The 21,129-nt window shown below is 47.2% G+C and overlaps 4 protein-coding genes across 5 annotated transcripts; 1 reads left to right on the top strand and 3 right to left on the bottom strand.

The window, feature by feature from the left end:
* Nucleotides 1–2,363: 2,363 nt before the first annotated feature.
* gadd45gb.1 (growth arrest and DNA-damage-inducible, gamma b, tandem duplicate 1) lies at nucleotides 2,364–4,000 on the top strand. Its single transcript, XM_052051144.1, has 3 exons — nucleotides 2,364–2,723; nucleotides 2,795–3,002; nucleotides 3,087–4,000. Exons 1-3 carry the CDS (start codon nucleotides 2,575–2,577, stop codon nucleotides 3,198–3,200), a joined length of 471 nt encoding a protein of 156 aa, XP_051907104.1. The 5' UTR covers nucleotides 2,364–2,574; the 3' UTR covers nucleotides 3,201–4,000.
* Nucleotides 4,001–5,199: 1,199 nt separating this feature from the next.
* nim1kb (NIM1 serine/threonine protein kinase) lies at nucleotides 5,200–8,463 on the bottom strand. 2 transcript variants are annotated; one of them, XM_052051121.1, is made up of 4 exons: nucleotides 7,694–8,463; nucleotides 6,968–7,265; nucleotides 6,604–6,872; nucleotides 5,202–6,428 (listed from the first exon to the last, which is right to left on the bottom strand). In XM_052051121.1, exons 2-4 carry the CDS (start codon nucleotides 7,263–7,265, stop codon nucleotides 5,664–5,666), a joined length of 1,332 nt encoding a protein of 443 aa, XP_051907081.1. In that variant the 5' UTR covers nucleotides 7,694–8,463; the 3' UTR covers nucleotides 5,202–5,663. The 2 variants fall into 2 exon arrangements, with proteins under 2 accessions (XP_051907080.1, XP_051907081.1); XM_052051120.1 differs by lacking the exon at nucleotides 7,694–8,463 and having other exon boundaries at nucleotides 5,200–6,428; nucleotides 6,968–7,674.
* Nucleotides 8,464–8,880: 417 nt separating this feature from the next.
* Nucleotides 8,881–11,415, bottom strand: LOC127591223 (coiled-coil domain-containing protein 152-like). The gene is made up of 8 exons (XM_052051137.1): nucleotides 11,223–11,415; nucleotides 10,923–11,028; nucleotides 10,637–10,705; nucleotides 10,354–10,418; nucleotides 10,088–10,223; nucleotides 9,743–9,870; nucleotides 9,495–9,596; nucleotides 8,881–9,381 (listed from the first exon to the last, which is right to left on the bottom strand). The coding sequence occupies exons 1-8, from the start codon at nucleotides 11,283–11,285 to the stop codon at nucleotides 9,256–9,258; spliced, it is 795 nt and encodes a 264-aa protein (XP_051907097.1). The 5' UTR covers nucleotides 11,286–11,415; the 3' UTR covers nucleotides 8,881–9,255.
* An 824-nt stretch (nucleotides 11,416–12,239) lies between these two features.
* ghrb (growth hormone receptor b) lies at nucleotides 12,240–20,745 on the bottom strand. The gene is made up of 9 exons (XM_052051108.1): nucleotides 20,593–20,745; nucleotides 19,353–19,431; nucleotides 17,238–17,373; nucleotides 16,251–16,429; nucleotides 16,006–16,184; nucleotides 15,279–15,423; nucleotides 14,335–14,425; nucleotides 14,018–14,087; nucleotides 12,240–13,651 (listed from the first exon to the last, which is right to left on the bottom strand). The coding sequence occupies exons 1-9, from the start codon at nucleotides 20,638–20,640 to the stop codon at nucleotides 12,878–12,880; spliced, it is 1,701 nt and encodes a 566-aa protein (XP_051907068.1). The 5' UTR covers nucleotides 20,641–20,745; the 3' UTR covers nucleotides 12,240–12,877.
* Between the last annotated feature and the right edge of the window lie 384 nt (nucleotides 20,746–21,129).

Genomic DNA, 21,129 nt, shown 5'->3' with positions numbered 1-21,129 from the left:
TTTTAGGGTCATCGTGCCTTAATCGACCGCAGGGATTTTTTTTTTTTGAAAAATATTTGAACAAGATTAGCTGTCATAAAGAAAATACAAGTTTGAAGTTAAATCGGCGGGCCCTATGTGTTGTCTTGTGTTATTTCTGTTATTTTGACTTCAAAATGGCGCCGCGAGAGTGGCTGCCTTTCCAGCAGCTCCTATATTTTGTTGTTCTACTTCTTACTTTCATAACTTTGCTGCTGTGAATTGGGAATTTCTCCATTGTGAGACTAATAAAGGTTTTTTTTCTTCTTCTTCTTCTTCTTCTCTTCATGATGAATGCACCCTGCAGAAGTGAATCCGAATGCATGCGTCTCCGAAGTCGGAATTGGGAAGAACTTTTGCTCTGTCTTTACACTTTTGTAAAAATTCAGACTGTTCGTGCAAGCGTTGCGGCATTCAAAGAGTTAAAGAAAAGGGGGAAAAAAAAAAGAATCGAACACACGAATGGTCTGCTTATTGGCAAGTCGCAATCCACGTCATCAAGCGAACCATGTCGAGTGTGACTTTTGACTTCTCGAATGTTCGCTCGCACTTTGCAAAAGTGAATTGCAGGCGGCACGCGCCGCTCGTTTGCATACGTCAAGAGCGAGCCGCAGTCGAGGACGCGTGGCATCTGGAGATATACCTCGCAAGTCTTATCTCCCCGTCTGCATCTATCTCCATGACGACCGAGCGGCGCCATCTGTCCCCCCCCCCCCCCCCCATCCCCCCCTCCACCCAAGGGGAGGGTGGACAAAAGGAAGTCGGCCGGCACCTGCTGCGCGCTCGGGCCGCCACACGAGCTACTTTTACGCTTGATAATGATAGTTATTATCCAATGAGCGCGCGGGGATCCCGGAGTTGCGGCGAGTCACCAGAGATCGGGGGGCTCATCTACCCCCCCCCCCACCCCCAACCCCCCCAAACCAACACCTGTCGCGCGACTGCCGGTCGAAGCCTCCGGAAAAAAAAAAGCAGATGTGCCGCAGCCACAAAGGATCTTATCGATTTGCACGCGCCCGACCCGTGGCTGCCCCCCCCCCTCACCCTCACGCATGTTTGACTGAGCGTCTGGAAGCCTGCGCCAACTCGCAACGACGAGCGCACAAGCGGCACAGAAAGTGAAAAGTGCAAGTTTGCAAGTAAACACTTTTTTGTTGCTGCGATCATGTCCCGATAAGGCGCAGAAAAACACACACACACACACACACACACACACTCAAGCTTCTTTTACGAATTTGTTGACAGTAAACACACATGCGAGGCGATTTTATCACCGCGTGTGTGCGCCCATGACATGTTCGGCACTTGCAAAAGTCTGGACGTGCAGAAAACTGACTGCGGGCCTTCTTTGGCATTCAAATTGAATCACAACTTGTGGACAAAAGGTGCGTGCGGCGCCCCGGGTAGGGTTTGACCTAAGGTTTAGGAAGGGGGGGGGGAAGGGGTGTAGAGGGGGTGGGGGGCATCTCGACACTTCTCCATCTGCCGTTTTGACTTGAATTGCACAATGGAGCGAGCATCACGCCCCCCCTTTGAGCAATGGCAGCACGCCTGATGACATTTTGGATCATGACGCACGCGCAGATATTTTTAAATGAAAAATTTTGAAAGGAGAATGACGTGAACTCCAATATAAAAAAAAATAAAATAAAAAAATAAACTTTTTGCTGAGAAGTGAGCAAAATTTCCTTCAAAGTTTGCAACTTGAAGGTGTTCCCTATGGGGGAGGATGAAATAATCATGAAATAACAACCAGGCAAAGTTTTTGTTGTTTTTTTTTTATCGGGGGGGGGGGGGGTGCACAGCTGATGATCACGTGGTCTGCTTGACCCATTGCAGCAGCAGCAGCAGCACGCACAACATTCTGGCACGCGCTGCTCATTTGCATTTGTATGGGCACTGTGATAATAGAAGGCTTTTTTTCTGCACGCACAATAGGGCCCAGCCCCCGAGTCCACAGATGGCGGCGTCCACCTGCCCCTCATGTGCATGGGCTGCTGGCTGGGGTGGGGGTGGGGGGGGTGGGGGGGTGATTTGCAGACTTTCTTGACGCCGCACTTAAAAAAAAAGAGGCAAACGAAGCTTTATGTTTGTCTATGTTCTTCTGAGGAGAATTTCTACAAAGCTTCGTTTTTGGCATCCTATTTTTAGACGTGAACGATGCGAGAAATCGTTCACGTAGTCACGTGGTGCATCTTTTGTAAGTTGCACAAAAGAAGCAGAACACTTTTTTTTTTTGCGTGCGTGCGTCAATTGGGCTATTTTTAGATTCAGGCCAGGCTGCCGCATCCCCGAGAGGGGGGTTGGGGGGGGGCGCGCGTGGCTCGATGACCACCACCATCAATCTGCCACGAGCCAAAAGTGCGACAAAGGCATTATCATACCAATACACGCGGCTGCGGCCAATCACGGAGCAGCTCATTCAAAGCCTCGCGCGAGCGGCTCTGCATAAAAAGGGGGCGAGCCTCTCCTCCCGAGGACGCTGCTCTTTCTGCGGATCTACTCCACGCAACCTTTCTTAGATACTCCGGCTTGTGAGGGAAACGCGTCATCGTCATGACCCTTGAGGAAGTTCTCAGCCAGAAATCCACCGAAGCCGAGCGTGCGCGTTGCACCGGCAAAGCCCTGCAAGAGGTGCTGGTTACCGCCATGGACAACGACGCTCTCACCGTGGGAGTGTACGAGTGCGCAAAAGTGATGAATCTGTAAGTATTTTTATCGAGCGGCGACTTTGCGGACATTTGGAGACGGCGGTTGACCGTTTTGCATTCGACAGCGACCCGGACAGCGTGTCCTTCTGCGTGCTGGCCGTGGACGAGGGTTTCGAGTGCGACGTGGCTCTGCAGATCCACTTCACCCTCATCCAGTCCTTCTGCTTCGACAACGACATCAGCATCGTCCGAGTGAGCGACTCGCGGCGTCTGGCCGAGATCGTGGCCGACGAGCCGCAGCGGCTGGAAGACGCTCACTGCGTCCTCATCACGGTGGGTACAGCTCGTCGGTTCACTTTTGCGCGCGTGAAAGGGGAGCAGGCGTCCCAATCGCGTGTCTCGTTCTTGCCCGAGCAGAACCCGGCGGACGGGGCTTGGGAGGACCCCTCTCTGGAGAAGCTGCACCTGTTCTGCGAGGAGAGCCGGCGTGTGAACGACTGGGTCCCCGAGGTCAGCCTGCCCGGACGCTGACGCTGGCCCGGGCTCCTTTCTGCGAAGCTTCCCACCCATGGGGGAAACGCTCATCCCGACGCACCGGATGAGCTTCGTCCAGGCTCACCCCCGGATACTCCTGAGGAGGATTCCCAATCCGGGGCGGCGCGGCGCCGGCCCCCAGGGGCCCCCCCGCGCGACCGTCGCCTCTCGTCCCGTGCATGCCGAGATGACTCTCATTCTTTGTGCGAATGAGGTCGGGGTATGCCTCGAGAGCGACGCATCGACCCTCATTCTTTGTGCGGATGAGGTTTGGAGAGGAAGGAGAAGCGGCGCGTCTGTGCGTGCTTGCCGCACTTTCGCGTCGCTCGTCCGAGCACGCGCAGCAGGAGAAGAAGCGGTGCTGAAGGAAGAGGACTCGTTAAAAAGGGACTTTTTAACCAAGGCCTCTTGGCTGAGCAACAGTCGGCCAAAATGTTTCCCACTTTCCAGAATGGTCTTAATTCTCTAAAGGTTTCACTTTAGAAATTTAACGATGACAAAAAAAAAGATAAATATTGGGGAAAAAAAAACCCATGCCTGTTCCCTAAAGGTTTCACTTTAGGATACGGCTGATTTCAATGAACGCTAAATATTGTACTTAAGCATCTGTTACTTTAATAGAAAATGCAATAAAAAAAAAACTTCTGATAATGTTGTAAAATTAGTGTGGTAAATCTTAATAAAAAAATGACCTTAACTTACAATGTGGGCTTGTGTGTTTTTCCTTTCCCTTGGAGGACAATGTAAGGTCTCAGAGTGAAGGGCTTTTTTCCCGATAAAGTTAGAAACTTGCCTGAAAAGGTGTTTGGGGGGGGGGGGGGGGGCTCTGGTCTATCATCTGCTCACTGTTGTCCCCCTTCAGCATAAGACACGACCCCCCCCCCCCTCCCTCACCACTCATCTAATCTGCATGTGTAAAGACACAATAGAGCAGCTCCGGGCCTGTCAGATCCAGCAAACCCAGACAGAGCCCCTATTGTCTGCCCTGCAGATGTCTCCGCAGCCACGCTACGCCATCTGCTGTTCCTTACGGGAGGGGGTCGAACAGGGCATGGCTGAGAGGGGAGGAGCAGCTCTGCTGGGGGCAGGGGAAAGGGGGGCATTGGGTTTGGCTCGATCTGGTTCTGGCCGGTGGTGAAAAAGAGAGAGGTCCCGACCCGCGCAGCAGCATCTGGTGTCCTGCCAGCTGCGCTTGGGACAATTGTTGACTCGCAGGAACTTGCTGAAACTTTTGGTCAACGCGCCACACAAAGACCCCGTTTGAGCGGTGTTCAAAATGGATGGATGGAGATTTTTTCAGCTCCTATGCGTTGTTTCCAAGCTAAACCAATTAATGAAGACCAATCAAGCCGCACTTGTAAAAGATTTCCTTTGAAGAACTTCACAGGAACAACGATATTATTTTAGCACTCCTATATGGACCCGAATGTTTATGTGCCCGTGTCAATCAAATCAAATTCAATCCATGTTTGAATCCATGTCGTATGCTGATTTACAAGGCTTCATAAAATCTCAATGCGCCTTCCCCTGTCGCGATTTGGTTGAGGACCAACAGGTGGCACTGTAGGGCTCCCCCCGGCAGCTGCGCACCTGTTGGTCGTTAAGCAATTAGTTGTATAAAAGGACACCCGCCCGACCGCCCATCGGCAGGTCATTGTTGCTGTTTGCTACTGTCATGTTTGCGTGTTTGTTTGCCGCTCTCAGGTTTCTTTCAGTCACGTTTCGGTTACTGTTACGTTTTAGCTTCAGTCGTGATTTTTGTTTGATACTTTAGACCGTGTTTGTTTTGGATTGAGTTTTCTCTATGTTTTAATACAACTTGTCAAGTACACCTTGCTCATCTCTCCTGCCTGCTTTTTGGGGGTCCACCACCTTGCAACGTGACAACCCCCACTGACAACAATTGCGGCTGTTGGCGAAGGTAGAAAAACGTTGCCTTCGGGGCAGAGTTCGTTGAAAGTCGCGAATGACCGCGAATCCTTCGTCAACAGTTTTATTGGGTTTTTTGGGGGTTTTTTTTTTGTTCTTGTTGGCGCCTTTGAACGAACCCTGGCAAACTCTGACGTGAACGCAACAGTCACTGCCTTCAAAAACACTGGGAATTGTTCGCCGCTGAATGGGGTGGGGGCTGATAACCACGCAATGAAAAACACACCGGGGCGGACCTCGTATTTTTTTTTGGATATATTGACTTAAAAACGAGTCAAAATACAGCAACATCAGAGAGGATGTGGAATCAAGGAAACAGAGAATTACAAAATGCGCATCTCTTGTATTGCAACAAATGATCCCCCTCCCCAAAAAATCTGATGGGGACGTTTAACACATGGAGATATGAATGAATCCCAGGGAACAAAACGTAGAATTCTGAACTTTTGTCTTTTGGACGGGTCTGTAGAAAATCAACACCCACGCAAAAGCGGTATCGCTACAAAGATCCGCCGAACGGAGACCTTTATATTATGAAAGCACGCAGAGTTTCGAGGTGTGCCTGAGGCCCCGGTATGCTCGAAGTCCCTCCCGCTTGGGGTCCCTCACCATCCCTCGAACCACCGGCAGACTATCGCAGCCCCTCCTCCTTTGCGCCCGGTGCAGCAGGATTCGATAGACCCCCGTAAGGGGGTTGCGGCAGTCATTCAAGTGATTGTTCCGCAGGTGTGCCGAGGTAAACCCCAGCTTCTCCAGGGAGCACCTGACCTCCTCCGTCTCCTCCTCCCTCACGAGGTCGCTGCTTTCCCAATCCGACAGGCCTCGCGGTGGGCCGGCTGGTTCCGGAGATGCCAAGGACCAGGGGAATTCCACGGGCAATAGCCAGTCGCAACCCAGCATCTGGTCCACGGCACAACGCTCAAGGGGATCTGCCTTTAAGATGCCTCTGATGAGCCTCTGACAGGGGCCGGGAACCCAGGGGGGGATAGTGTAGGTGCCCTGGATGACGCATCGCCTGAGCTTGCCCATGGTTTCGGCACGGAACGGCATGGTGCCGGTCACCATGAAGAAAAGCAGGACCCCCATAGCCCACACGTCCACGGGAGGGCCCAGGTAGCACTCGTCCCTGAAAAGCTCCGGGGCGGCGTACGGGGGCGAGCCGCAGAAGGTGTCCAGCGTATCGTTGCGCTTGGAAACCTGCGTGCTGAATCCAAAGTCCGCCACCTTCACGCAGCCGCTGGCGGCGAACAGAACGTTTTCGGCCTTCAGGTCTCGGTGGACGATGTTGTTGTTGTGCTGCGAGGAAAATCGTGACAGCCGCTGTTATTTTTCAAGAGTGAGAAATTCGTTAGGACAAACCGTGGGAAGCTAACCTCCGTAACGAGGTCGGGTCGTCGTGTATTTCATGTTCGGTCGCGAAAAGTCAAATATCTCGAACGAACGGTGAGTCACGCTCCCCGCGCCGACTCACCATATATTTAATGGCAGAGAGGATCTGGGAGAATGTGATCTTGCTGGTGTTGTCGGCAAGTTTGCCCTCATTGCAAATCTTGTTGTGGAGGTCTCCGCCGCCCGCGTACTCCAGCACCAGGTAGAGGCGGCTGGGCATCTCCACCACTTCGTAGAGACGGATCACGTTGGGGTGCTGTAAGGAGTTCATGCTGCCGACTTCCCTGGAGAGAAGTCGCTGGGCCTGATTGTCGAATCTCGTCTTGTCCAGGATTTTAAGGGCCACTTTATCTGGAAGGACAAGTGTTGAGACTTCAAACACACCACATCGAAGGGTCCTCAAACAAGATATCACTCCCAACGTTGAGATCACTGTTGATGGGTACCTTTTGTCAGCGCGTGAAAAGCCAGTTTGACTCTGGAGAAGGTCCCGTGGCCAATCTCCCCTCTGACTTTGTAGAAGCCGACCCTGCGGCCGATGACCAGTTCCTTGATGGTTCGCTCGTCCTTGTGCATGTCCGTCGTGAGCTTCTGCAGCGGGGTAAGGCACGGCGGGCCATCTGCTTCCTCACACTCGGGTTCGGGGTCTGAGCTGTCGGTCAGGCTGTAAAGGCTGTGGTGGAGTTTGGGGCTCGCTACCTGGATCTGGATCTGTCCTGCAGGCATCTTAGGTGATGCTTTCATCTGCGAAAACATCATAGTCAAACGTCGAGAGTACAGCCTGCAACTTCTAAATCAAGTCGTTTCGACTCAAGTCAACCGTGTTCACTCCCACAACGGCGCAAATGGCCATTTCTACCTGCGGCCAGACTATAAAAATAGCAAAAGAAAGACAACTCTACCCATGAGCGCGGTTAGACAGGGAAATATTTGTGCACCAGACTTGCGCACAAATACCACATGTCTATACGTCTCTTTCTTTCTATGTAACCCATTTGTTATGATCAAAGCCATTTTTTTGTATGTACTTAAAAAAAATGGAGGGCAGACCGCAAATGTGCCCCAGGCTGTAGTTTGGACACCTCCACTGTACACTTAAGTATGACCAAACAATCACACACAGATTGATGCAAAGCCTCCGTCGGGCGTATTTAAGAGATGCATTTTCTTACCAAGTTTCCAAACTGCTGGTTGGCATCAAAACGCAGCTGCGATGTCCATTTCGGGGGGGAGGGGGTATCACAAACGGCAGACCTCGGAATCGTTACCCATCACAACGCTCCGATGGACGACAAAACTGTGATGAGGAGGAAGGCGTCTCAGGCCACACCCCTCAGCGCCACCCATCCATTAGCGTTTTGCCTCATTGAGGGAAGATTTTTTTTTTTATGCTGGGGCCATGAACTTGAATCCTCTTTAAGTTTGTCCCAATCCTCGAAAAAGGCTGATATCAGCTCACAACGACAAACAAAAAAATGAGGTGCGACCGCATTCAAAAGCAAATGTGATGGCGGTGAATTGTGGATGCTTTCTTGTTAGCGCGTGGCTATGTCGCATGTGGCGACAAGTGATCTACTCGCCTTTGGGAGATGAAACGTTACGCAACCTTCTTACAAAATGTTCCTGGTGAGATTAGTGCTGGGCTCCCCTCTCAAACGCTCGTCTGAGTAGCGCAGATAATGAGATTACAAAGCCTCGTTCGTGTCAAAGCTTCACCGGGAGGAGCTTCTCCATTGTCGTGTTGCGACACGGCGAGCAGTAAAGCGGGCACACCTCCACTCTCGAGCGTCAGAATTCCTGGAAAGGTGAATTAGAAAAGGACAAATGACGCATCATTTTCGATCACGTTCACCCTGTAGTACAACGTGTCAAACTCAAGGCCCCCCAGGGGGCCTGTTTCGAGTTGAGCTAACTCCAAGAAATGAATCATTCAACAAGTGGACGTGAAGTTCATTCATTCATTCATTCATTCATTCATTCATTCATTCATTCATTCATCTTCCGAGTCGCTTGATCCTCACTAGGGTCGCGGGCGTGCTGGAGCCTATCCCAGCTGTCTCCGGGCAGTAGGCGGGGGACACCCTGAATCGGTTGCCAGCCAATCGCAGGGCACACAGAAACGAACAACCATTCGCACTCACACCTAGGGACACTTTAGAGTGTTCAATCAGCCTGCCACGCATGTTTTTGGAATGTGGGAGGAAACCGGAGCACCCGGAGAAAACCCACGCAGGCCCGGGGAGAACATGCAAACTCCACACAGGGAGGCCACAGCTGGAATCGAACCCGGTACCTCTGCACTGTGAAGCCGACGTGCTAACCACTGGACTACCGGGCCGCTCTGGACGTGAAGTGACCGTAGAAAAGCTCAACAGAATCATTTTTGGAACGGCAATCGGTCTCGTGTTTTTCGACTTAGTGCTCCTCCTCCTGCCTGCCCTCCACCGATTGAGACGTCTGATTGGATCAAAGCCTTAGGCAGGAATACAGCCCGTGTTTAACTGCGATCTCGGTGCAACTGGTCACCTGCCAGCTTGGCAGTCAAACAGCAAGTCAAGGTATGACAGGACACGGTGCATTGGAGACGATGAGCCTGTTAGATGACCCCAGTGAGAAAGTCAAATACCGGAATTCAACGAATCCGGAAATGTTAACACCCAGGACACTCGCGGTTGCCATATGTTGCTTGGACCTTGTGACAGGGTAGCAGCCTCCTATTAGCGCTGAGAACAATTTAGGTTCTTCTTTTCTTCGAACGGCTGCAGAGGCTGGCGACACGTTGGCTGTCCTCCAGCTCTTTGACTCTCTGACGTAGAGCCCCAATCTCTTTATTCTTTTCTTCCTGAATGAACTGCAACTTCTGACGGACAAACAAGCACAGCTCAACACAAACAGGCAAGAGTTGACTAAAGGGCCAACCAATCACGGCGTGAGAACCTGAACGTCAGCAGAATCACAAAAATATGCGCTCACCCTCTTGAAGAAATTTTGTGCGGATATAACGGAGTCGTGTTGCTGTTGCTGCTGCTGGCTCATCTGAGCAGTATTCTGCATTCTCCCCAACTTTTCACCAAACTACAAAATAAAATACGCTTAGCACGTATATGAAGTAACATCATTCAAAACCGAGGCGTGACAGAAGTTCTCCGTTGCTCAATTTTAAAGCAACGTTTTGACGACACGGTACACTGCCTTAACCGGAGAACCAAGATGTAATGGACCTCAATTTGCAGCTTCAGAAGCTCGCTTTGCTGTTTTCTCTCCTGGTCCTTCAGCTTCCTGTTCAACTCCTCCACATCGAGATCTTTTTGGGCAAGTAACGTCAAAACTTCAGCCTCTTTGGCTTGCACTGCAGTCAGACACATGCCGCCCAAATATTTTTTTTTCTATTGAACTTGCCACACTGAAAATGTATATGGACAGCCAAAAAAAGTACAGTTTGGTGCTGTTCACAATGTGAATTTAAGAAATGGGAATATAAATGGGAAAATAAAAATGGGAAAATAAAGTTTATATTTAAAAAGAAACCAATTCAATCATGTGAGAGTAATGACGACTGCCCTTACTTTGACCCAAAGCTTCTTTATGGGCATCCTCCACCTGCCTCTTGCAATCTTGAATGGCAGTGTCTAGCGCCCTCTTGTGGCTCTCTTTGTGTGCTTTCATTTCACCGTGCAGTCGTTGGATCTCAGCCTCCTTCTCCTGATGAATGAAAAACAAGATAAATCACACAGCCACGCATATTTTTTATCTGTTCAAAAAAAAAATATCACAAAGCCATCAATATCAAAGACTATAATCAAGCCCAGTTTTCACTCAATTCAAACGTTACCTCTGCTGTTCTGATACTCTGTTGCTGTAAGGTTGTCATATTGCTCTTCAGCGTCTCATTCTCCACTAGTCATGAGAAGAAAAAAAAAAAAGATCTGCATTATTATTCTTATACGGGCCATACTGTAACCTGAGTTCTGTTGTGTCATAGACAGGACACGAACAGTAAGCAGCAATAAAAGAAAAAGACATCAGGGGATACATCCTACAGAAGTGACGTCATCTTGGACTAGTTACAAATGTGTCAAAATACTGTCCTAATGCAACACAAGCACTAGTGTTACCTCTGAGGTTGCACTGCTCCTGAAAAGCCTCTTGCAGCTTGTTCACTGTGGCAAGTAGAGCATCTCTTTCTGAAAGAATGTGATCCGATTACCCAGCAGTTTATTGAATAAAAGCAGACATTTTGACGTATGAGGACGTTGATTATCACAACGCTCGGTTACAGTGCGATGCTGTACAAGTCGAGGTCAGGACTATCTTTAGGATACCTCTCGTGTAATGCAGTACTGTATAAATACAACCGTGCCACAATCATTTCAAATGGATTAAAATGAAACAGGAACTCACCTTCAGTGACTCTTTTCTCCTTGCTCTCATAAAATTTCACTTGTCTATTGGCATCTTCGAGCATCGTCTCCAGAAGGATGTTTTTACCATTTAACTCTGTAATTGTCTGTGTTTTTTAGAGAAAAGAAGAAGAAAAAAAAAAGATTGGGTCAAAATACTACCGCCAACATAAACATGCCATTGTTTAGCACAAAATATACACTAAATATACTGCAAAAATACATGTTGCCTAATTTTAGTGTAGTGCATACAATAGCACCGAGCTTAACTTCCTGGGATCAAAGTTAAATATGAACTTACATTTTCGAGGACGGTGAATTCCTCTGTTAATTTGTCAAGATTAATTCCATTTCGCAGGGCCATTTAGAACGGAGGTTTAGAATTAAAAAGCGAAAAAAACGTCTTCAACTGACGGAGCAAGAGGGTGGTAAGCTAATTCGTGTCCGAGTAACAAGTAGCTAGCTGCGCAACAATGAAAACTAAACGCTACAACCACAGCGTCGTTTGCGTTTGGAGTTGAAACCAGATACTGCCTCCACCATCACATAATTAAAAATTGAACTGACACAATAAAGTCTTTGAAAATGAGATGTATTTTATTTTTAGTCGAAGTTAAAACAATCGGATGTAAAACAAACCATTATTCATTTCCTCATTGTGTACACTCCAGTGAAAACAATCATTAAAAATAATAATAACTGTCACGTTCTGCTCTGCCTTGTTTTTGTTTTGGTTTCAGCACCAGCTGGAGTGTTGGGCGTGACCCTTGAGCAGTGCACCAGTGCCTTGTCAAGCAATCAAGCTGCAGCGTATTTAAGGACTGACTTCGGCTTCTCTTTGTCAGATTCTTGACCTTGATCGTTGTTGATGTGCCACTGCTGTTTTGTACTCCGCTTGCTCATAGTTGCTTTTGTTTCGATTGCTTTTTGTGTTGCACATGTCCTTTTGTTCAAGTTATTTTACTAGTGTTATGTTTGTGTGTTTGCACTTTTGTCATTTTGCTTTGTGGATTTTTGTTTGTCAAATTTTCCTTTTGCCGGTTGCAAGCGTGTTTTTGTTCTTGATTGGTTTTCCTGGCTGTTTGTCCCCAGTGATTTGTGTTTGTAGTTTGTTGGCCTCTCTCCTTTCTGCAAATAAAATATTTTTTGTATCGCCACTGATCTGAGTCTGCATTTATGGGATCCACTTTCCAATCAGTCTTTGTTCAGACTTGACTACTGCATATTTGTGTCGCATGAATTCCACCGCACAAGAACCAGACAATGTACACAGAAATCATGATGACAGTCCAATTTGTCACATAGCGTTTTTATTCTGTATTTATGCTGTATAAAAACATGGCAACACATTGTGAGATCGTTTTGAAATCTAAGTCACAATGAACAGTCCATTTACATGAAAGTTCACCCTGAATATGGGATACAAACACCTGTATACATTCTGTAAAAAAATGCTTTCGGCATATACGGTTTAAGGAAATGAAGGACAGCATGCATTTAAAATTCTGTGAAAAATGGCGTTTGCAAAAGGAGCATCGTAAAAGCATCAACACATGCTTCTGGCTTGTACACAATCATGAATCAATGGTATATAAATGTCAATTCAGTAGTTAAATTGTTCAACGCAAGCACTTCCGCATGAAGCTCATCAAGCGTATTAGCTAGCATGTTACCCCAAAATAGGCTTGCACAAACTGACGTGAGATGACGCACGGTCAAATTTTATGTGCACCGACAGACGCATTTCAACTCTGGATTATAATACGGGTTCCTTTTTGTTTATGAAGTAAACACATCTGCCACTAGGGGCAGTGTCGCATCTCTCTCTATTTTTAGTGAACTGACATTCAACACTGACACATACTACTCCCAGTCATAAATCATCAAGACTTTTTTTTAGGAGTTTGTCCTGACCGCTGACAGACTCATTTTAACTTTAGAAACGTCATTGCAGGTTCATGGTGTAATACTCCCCAAAAGGTCGGGGGTCAGGTAGCCATCTGGTGTTGTTATGGCCTTTGAGGCCGTCTGCTGCGAGGAAGGTATTGAATTCGATGTTCGTACGAGGCTCTTTTGCCCCTCGACGTCCTCTGATGTAGAACTCGAGTCTTCACCCGTTGAACATAAGTCATTAAAATTGCACGCAGGCAAAGATGGGCTCATTTTTCCCGCATTGAGCTCCGAGGTGTAGCTTACGTGGGGTTCCGGATTGTTCTTGTCCTCCTTTTTTCCTGCTGTTTGGATTTCTTTGGCATCTGTGAGTGCATTGTTTTGCATCTCATCCTCGGGGGAGAGCAGCACCTTGCCAGATGGCTTAATCTCGCTTACCTGCGTGTACAATGCCTCTCTGGAAGGGACTTCTGAAGGAGGCTCACCCGCTGTGGCGTTTGGGCTCGGGCAACCCGGTCGAGAAGCAATAGCCGGCTCCTTATTGCGGATTTGGTTTGTGCCGAGGGAATGCAAATGTGATGTTTCTGCATTGCTGACCAGATCAGGATCACAGCAGCTCGCGCGGCCTGAGTCATCATCCCTGAAGCCCATGGAAAGATGTGAGCAGTTGGAGAACAACGATCGATCCATGAGAAAATCGCTCTCCAAGTTCGTTAGTCGGTCGCTCTGCTCCTCAAAGTCCAGATCGATGAATTCCACCCAGGCGTCGTTGGTGTACAGCTCTGGCCTCAGATCAGGGGGGGAGCCCAGAATGGATGTCAATTCCTTTAACTTCCCTTTCTGCGGGATTATAGAAATACAACTTTAAGACAGAAGTTGACAACTTTTGTTTGATGAATCATCAAATAGAGCAAAATATAATGATCGGTGTAGGAGGTAGCCCGTGACTTTTGTAACGCGCTATGGTAATATAATACGTTGAGACGGGAACAAAGTAATATAACGAGGCATTCCTTATACATTTTGTAATACTATTACGGTTACTGGGACCAGTAACATGTCACAATATCTGCACAGGACAAAAGTGGACACACAAAAATGTATATAAATATATATTTTTGGTGCTACTTGGTTATGTTATTAATTGATACTGATCATTTTATTTCATTGCCAAGCAAAAATGCAGAATCAAGTATTTGTGGATACCTTGAGTAGTTCAGGGTCAATTCCTCTTATTTTAGGTCCAGGAACAGGTGGTAGAAGAATGACCAACAATCTTGAGAAAGGAAAGGTGAAAATGTCAAATGCAAAAAAAATAAAATAAAATAAAAAAATGGAACAAACGTATCTGAGCTGGCACAATTAGTATACTGCTGAATGTGTGTGTGTGTTTTTTTAAGTTCTCTATGTACTTGCACTCTAAGGTCAAAGTGTTACTTTGTTTGAAGAGCTAGAAACTGTAAATCATTTACTGTAAATACTTGTTGGAATAGCCGACCTGCTGCAGTATACATGTGACCTACTTTTCCTGCTGCGATATGACGGCCAACATCAGGATGGCTACCAAGCACAAGGTGCCAATGATGAGTAAAGCCAACAAAGGAAATCTTGATGCTGGAAAAGTCAAGACACACGGGATCAGATATTATAATTGCTCAAAAGAAAAAAAGGGGGTGGGGGTGGGGGGGGGGAGAAAAAAAACCCCCTGCATGTGTTTAGTGTAGTTCTTTGTGTGGTTATGGCTGTCTTGGCACGGAGTGCCGATGCAGATTTGGAGCTGGGAGTCGCAGCTTGGAGTTTGAAGCGGATTACGTGGGACAGGAGAAGTGAACTAATCTCTTTTCGTCAATGGATGCTACAGCTTTGTGTTTGCTTACAAAACTTAGCTTGTAGCAGACGTGTGCACATTTTCAGCATGACGTCTCTGATCCACTGGAGAAAGGACACTTTGATCCTCTCCTCTTTCATCTAGAACTGCTTCAGACAACAAAGTGTATGCAGAAAATTGGTGAAGATTGAACGACTGTCTGTGTCCTATGTGTTGTCTTGTGTTATTTTTGTTATTTTTGACTTCAAAATGCCGCCGCAAGAGTGGCTGCCTTTCCAGCAGCTCCTATTTTTTTGTTGTTCTACTTCTTACTTTCATAACTTTGCTGCTGTGAATTGTGAATTTCTCCATTGTGAGACTAATAAAGGTTTTCTTCTTCTTCTTCTTCTCATCATGGAATGCGTGTGTGTGGGTGTGCACGGGTGTTCGAGAGGTTGTTTACTTGTATCGTAGATCTTCTGTGAAAATAAATTTGGCCACTGCTGCTGTAATCATGTCCCGTTTATACTTTTGTGTTTGTAGAGTGTTCTCATGAATTGTCGTCCTGCAATTTTCCGGTGAAGTTCATCCCTACGTGTGTTATCGACTTTTCAGTGGATCTGCTGTAACCCTTAAGAACAAACATGTTTGGTTTTTTACCTTGAGATGAAACATGGACAAATATCGAGTCGCTGAAGCCTCCAAACTTCTTCTCGCCGTGCTTTTTGCAGCGCACCCGAACTTCATAATGGACATCGCTTTGAAGCCCGTACAGAGAACAATGTGTGCTTTTTACAAGCTCGGCCTGTCGTCAACAACAGAGTCACATTTCAGAAAACACATTTTGGATTCGTATTTCAAATAGTGGGGATCAGTCATGAGTCGGGGAAACAAAATAGTCAACAACATGTCTCAATGGGGAACGAAACAGTCCGCGTATATAAAGTGCATTGAACACGCACCGGGCAGCCCGGTAGCCCTGTGGTTAGCACGTCGGCTTCACAGTGCAGAGGTACCGGGTTCGATTCCAGCTCCGGCTGGAATCGAATATTCCGCGGGGGGTGCTGGAGCCTATCCCAGTGTCTTCGGGCTTTCTCATGTTCTCCCCGGACCTGCGTGGGTTTTCCCCGGGTGCTCCGGTTTCCTCCCACATTCCAAAAAACATGCGTGGCAGGCTGATTGAACACTCTAAATTGTCCCTAGGTGTGAGTGTGGGCGTGGATGGTTGTTCGTCTCTGTGTGCCCTGCGATTGGCTGGCAACCGATTCAGGGTGTCCCCCGCCTACTGCCCGAAGACAGCTGGGATAGGTTCCAGCACCCCCCGCGACCCTAGTGAGGCTCAAGCGGCTCGGAAGATGAATGAATGAATGAATGAATGAACACGCACCGTATCCCAGTGTTCAGAATCTACTTTGCGGTGCTGGACCTCATACTCTAACGTCATCCATCCCATCTCCACGTCCGCAGATGGAGGCGGCTTCCAACTGAGCATGATGTCATAGAAGTTACCGGTCAAGCTCACGTTCAGCATTGTCCAGTTCACGCCGAGAGGCGGATCGGGTTGCACTGGAAGCAGACATTGATTTTTCATTCTTCCCCGCATGATATCTTTTTGTCTTGCGTGAAACTCACCAATGTCCTGAACATTGAAGTGCTCCTGGTCATAGAGGACGCTTTGATCTCTTGAGCGCAGCTGAACGCTGTAATCGATCCAGACCGATGTGTGGTTTTCACTGAAGAAACACTCGTTTAAGCTCTCCGTGGAGTAATGCGGACACTCGCTCCACTCTTTCGGAGATGCCTGCAGGGGTCTGCGAGAATATATGGGGGGGGGGGGGGGGGATCATCTGGACGGTATCATAAGAGGTGGCTGGAAGTAACAATTCAAGCGGGGCAACGATAAGCGCGTTGCATCCCGTGCCAAATTTGCCCTAAAGTGCAAAGGCAGGGGGTTTATTGTTTATTTTTTTAATATATTTGATACTTACAAGTTACATACACCAGGTTGAACCGCTCTTTAATGACCATTCATTCATTCATTCATTCATTCATTATGATAAGATATCCTTTATTCGTCCCACACTGGGGAAATTTACAAATTTTCATTCATTCATCTTCCGAGCCGCTTGATCCTCACTAGGGTCGCGGGGGGTGCTGGAGCCCATCCCAGCCGTCTCCGGGCAGTAGGCGGGGGGACACCCTGAATCGGTTGCCAGCCAATCACAGGGCACACTGAGACGAACAACCAACCACACTCACACCTAGGGACAATTTAGAGTGTTCAATCAGCCTGCCACGCATGTTCTTGGAATGTAGGAGGAAACCGGAGCACCCGGAGAAAACCCACGCAGGCCCAGGGAGAACATGCAAACTCCACACAGGGAGGCCGGAGCTGGAATCGAACCCGGTACCTCTGCGCTGTGAAGCCGACGTGCTAACCACTGGACTACCGGCCCTCCCCTTTAATGACCAATCATGCCAAAAAAAAAACCCACCGCCAATAACAACTTTATCCTCAATAGAGCCCCAGCCGTGACGGAAAAACAAACTACTTGGTATGGACGAACGGTGTTTTGCCTATTGGTACTTTGTAAGTCCAGACAGAACTTTTCCGCTTACGAATTGGTCACGTAGAATAAGCGCACATCTTGTGGCTTGGAGATGTTCTGCAAGGTACCGACATCCCATCTGCAGTGGAAGGTCTCCATATTGGTGGACACGCAGCCAGTGAGATGTGGATACTTGACGGGTGTTTCTAGGAAAGCATCGAAGGAACGAGAGAGAAAAGCATTAGAACAGGGGTGTCCAAACTTTTTGCCAAGGGGGCCAGATTTTATGTGGTAAAATGTTGGCCCCCTATCAGTCAATATAAACACGGAGTGATGTCTTGTTAACTCGTGAGTGATGTCTCGTAGCTACTGCCCTCTAGTGTCTAAATGCTATTACTCATTTAGTGAATGCTATTACTCATTTAGCCACTAGAGGGAAGCAGTACTCTATAAAACCTCACTCACCAGTCTACGAGACCTCAGTCAATGCAACACGTGTTCCATTGCGCCCAACCTGCGGGCCAGACGGCACTGATTTTATGACAGGGGCCGAGGGCCGGATGAAATTCGACCGCGGGCCGGATTTGGCCCCCGGGCCGGACTTTGGACATGCTGCATTAGAACATGACGATTCTAAATTCTGTTTTTTTTCCTTCTGTTTCTTTAATCGCTTTTGCCCAAGAGAGAAGCTCAGTTGTACTTTTATGGAGCAACTGGGCTCTCGCTTGGCCGCAAGTGCAAACATTTTCATCTTCCAGGAAGTCCCTTTACTGCTCTTCAGCGCAAGCTGTCACATTACTGCCATGTCACTTAGCCAAGCAGCTATTTTCTGTCTACGCCAGGACACTTTTTGGGAGGATTGGAAGGGAGGGCGGGGGGGGGGGGGTGTCTAATTTTATCATCAAGCTCAACAAAAAGACAATTCTTTCGTTGAAGATTATTCTGACAACAAAATTAGTTTACAACCACCCACCATTTGGCAGGGAAATATTAGCCGCCGTTAATTTGCCCTGCGCTCAAGTTAATCAGTTACTAGACTTGAGCACACCGATCGGCGGTAAACTTTGGTCAAATTCGACACTGTGGAAATGTTAGATGCTGCTGTGTCCTTGCTCGAAATCATGACATCAGAACGTTTTTTTTTTCACCTCAAGACTCAGGGCTGAGCTACTTTGAAAAAAATACCGTTGTTGCAAGTTTATTGTGATGTAATAGGCAATTTGGTTTGTGCACTTGCCATGCGTTTTTTTTCCTTCTTCTTTTTAACAAACAAGCGATAAATTGATCTGTACAATAAGCAAGATGAAAGACGGTGAATGTATCGACTTCAGTTCCGGTTGTTAACTTACTGAACGCTTTGGCTTGCAATCTTGAGCCTTTTACGACGGTAACGTCCCAAATTTTGACCAAACGAGTGCGGCACAAACATAAGTCAGTATGTCATGAATCATAAAAATCCGTATTTACCTTATAGATTTTTGTTTCTGCCATATAGATTTCGCCCGTCCAACAGACGTCCTTTATTGTATATGAAAACGGCACTGCATCAAGTTTTTTTTTTTTGCTTTACATCATGCCGTAGATGTCTAGAATGGGCATTCCTCAGACTCTAAAGCTCCCCTCTCTGCTCTAAACAGACGAGTTACATAACAAGAAGCAGCACAGGAAGTCGGGACGTGGATGGTCAACGGGGACGTGAATTTATTGTCTGTCTGTGGATAAAACAAGATCCATGAACACAAAGCTGTTTTCTTCCTTTGCACTTGAAACGAGCGACTCGCCATTGTTTGAGCTTCACAAAATTCCTGGGAAGGCAATTCCCTAGAAATCTGCAGGCTGCTCTCCTTGTGGAAGGCGTTTTGTGGTTTTGCAACACATCTTACCACCAAGCCGCGATTCTCCAAGGGGCTATATTCTATTTTCCTGCTATTTCAGTTGCCTTTTAACCAAATTAACACCACTGCGGTTTTTGAAATCAGGTTGATATAACGACACAGACAACATCCGGGTGGTCAAGGGCGGCTTTCAAATCCAAAACGCGGTATCGTAATACTGTACTTATTCATGATGCACGTACTTTACTTTGAGCCTTGCTCAACATGCTAAAACCCTTCAATGGCCGTATCTCCATCTAATCAGCCAACAACAATAGTGAGCAAATGAATCCTGATCTTTTTCAACATACCTTTGCGAGAAGCAGATTCCAACACTGAGGCGGTGACGCAGTGAAGACAAAGAAAGAAAACGGCAGCCATTATGTTGATCTGCGAAGGCAAAACATATGGCAAGTGTGCTCAGTACAGCCCGCAGAGCCGAATCAACTCAGCACAGGCACATCTGTACCCTTGCGTCAGAAGGCTCTCCCTCCTCATTCCATTTCAAGAGTAAGAGAACAATGATACGCGCCGCACGCCAATAAAATAGCTTACAAAAAATGCCGCTCCCCTGGACCCGATGGAAATCAACCGTCACGTTGTTTTTGAGCAACAAAATAATGTGGACTTACGGATACTTGAAGCCTTGCGAGTCACAAAACTATCAATGGAAAAACAATCAGCCAGTCGTCCATTATTCAGATTCTCCAATTAATGTTGTACATTAGATTCATTTGATGCTGGGTTTTTACACCATACACCAATTCCCCACATTGAGACTCGGATTAAGTCGACCGCATAATATCGGGCAGACTTAAACGGCCTCCGCTGCAGATGACACAACACAAATACAATTTTTACACTATAAAAACACTTCATACGAAATCATCCCGACAATTTATTGTATTTTTATATTGAACAGCCGGAATCGGTTATAACAGGGCCACAAAAACTTGGCTCATGATTTGCCCAACACTTGGCGGCCGCTCAAAAAGACTTCATGTCACGTCCTTGCGTGACTCCTGAATTCCAAAACCCCCCTCCAAGTGTAGTATTGACATATGAATTGTATTGCACAACATATACGCAACTCATAACAAAGAGAGGAAACATGCATATATAATTGCAGGAAAAGGATGCAAATGACCATTCAATTAGAACATGGAGAATTACACACACACACACACACACACAAACACACTTTGCAGGGTTGTCAACCAGACTTGCAAGAAAAAAAAATGCTACAACAGAGTCACAACAGTTTTTTTTTGTTTTGTTTTTGCAATCTGTGAACAATCTCTTCCTGTTGTTAAGGATATGAAGAACAATCTGTTTACATCCCCTCCGTTTCGTTCTCAATGCCAAATGAATGTTCCCCTTTGACGCGCTGTCGAGGATCGCGCAACAACATTCCTCGAGAAAAGTCCAAAGCGAGGAGTTGTGACTCGCCTTTCGATAGCGTACTACCAAGCCCAAACGCGTGACGACTCTTATGGAACACGAGCAAGTTAAACATGCAAAAAACACGAGAGCAGACTTCAACTCGCTCACCGCTGAGAAGTGGAAAACAAGCCGCGTTGCACAGCCGCGCGTTCCCATCGGATTCCGTTGATTCAAATACAAGATTTGTAAATAACACCGGCGAAGTACAACCGGGGGGAGGGGGGTCCAACTACGCTACGTTGTGTCGTCTGGGGAGTGAGTACAGTCAAGGTCCGCGGCTGTTCAAATGTAATATTGAAGTTGTGCACGCCACCTGTTGGCGAAATATGGGAAGCGCATAAAATGTGAGCTTTCCAGGAACCGCGCGTAATATAAATTCCATTTTGCTGTAAGTGGGCCTCAAGCGAAAAAAAAATTGACGACCCCCCCCACCCCCCACCCCACCCCGATATCGTGAAACGGTTCAGTAAATAGGATGTGTTGACCTTTGTCCTGTTCCAGCACACTCAGCTGCTGATGGCCCTGTTCGGAATAAACAACGATTACGCAACAGTTCTTATAATGGAGCACTCTGACAGAGTAAAATGCTTTCAAACATTTGCTTTCAGTCAGGATTCAAATGTTATGAACAGTATTCAAGTGGGA

Source organism: Hippocampus zosterae, chromosome 18 (genome assembly GCF_025434085.1).
Source record: "Hippocampus zosterae strain Florida chromosome 18, ASM2543408v3, whole genome shotgun sequence".
Taxonomy (NCBI): Eukaryota; Metazoa; Chordata; class Actinopteri; order Syngnathiformes; family Syngnathidae; genus Hippocampus; species Hippocampus zosterae.
Note: the sequence above shows the minus strand (reverse complement) of the source record. Positions and strands in the feature narration are given on the sequence as shown.

Excerpts from the sequence above, each read along its gene's own strand:
- gadd45gb.1 (XM_052051144.1), top strand. The coding sequence starts at position 2,575 with ATGACCCTTGAGGAAGTTCTCAGCCAGAAATCCACCGAAGCCGAGCGT. Across the intron at positions 2,724-2,794 it reads TGCGCAAAAGTGATGAATCT|CGACCCGGACAGCGTGTCCT; the intron begins GTAAGTATTTTT and ends TGCATTCGACAG. Across the intron at positions 3,003-3,086 it reads CTCACTGCGTCCTCATCACG|AACCCGGCGGACGGGGCTTG; the intron begins GTGGGTACAGCT and ends TTGCCCGAGCAG.
- ghrb (XM_052051108.1), bottom strand. The coding sequence starts at position 20,640 with ATGGGAACGCGCGGCTGTGCAACGCGGCTTGTTTTCCACTTCTCAGCG. Across the intron at positions 16,430-17,237 it reads TTATTCTACGTGACCAATTC|ACCCCTGCAGGCATCTCCGA; the intron begins GTAAGCGGAAAA and ends ATATTCTCGCAG. Across the intron at positions 16,185-16,250 it reads CTTCAATGTTCAGGACATTG|TGCAACCCGATCCGCCTCTC; the intron begins GTGAGTTTCACG and ends GTCTGCTTCCAG.
- LOC127591223 (XM_052051137.1), bottom strand. The coding sequence starts at position 11,285 with ATGGCCCTGCGAAATGGAATTAATCTTGACAAATTAACAGAGGAATTC. Across the intron at positions 11,029-11,222 it reads AATTCACCGTCCTCGAAAAT|ACAATTACAGAGTTAAATGG; the intron begins GTAAGTTCATAT and ends TAAAAAACACAG. Across the intron at positions 10,419-10,636 it reads GGAGCAGTGCAACCTCAGAG|TGGAGAATGAGACGCTGAAG; the intron begins GTAACACTAGTG and ends TCTCATGACTAG.
- nim1kb (XM_052051120.1), bottom strand. The coding sequence starts at position 7,280 with ATGATGTTTTCGCAGATGAAAGCATCACCTAAGATGCCTGCAGGACAG. Across the intron at positions 6,873-6,967 it reads TTTTCACGCGCTGACAAAAG|ATAAAGTGGCCCTTAAAATC; the intron begins GTACCCATCAAC and ends TTGTCCTTCCAG. Across the intron at positions 6,429-6,603 it reads TCTCTGCCATTAAATATATG|CACAACAACAACATCGTCCA; the intron begins GTGAGTCGGCGC and ends TTTTCCTCGCAG.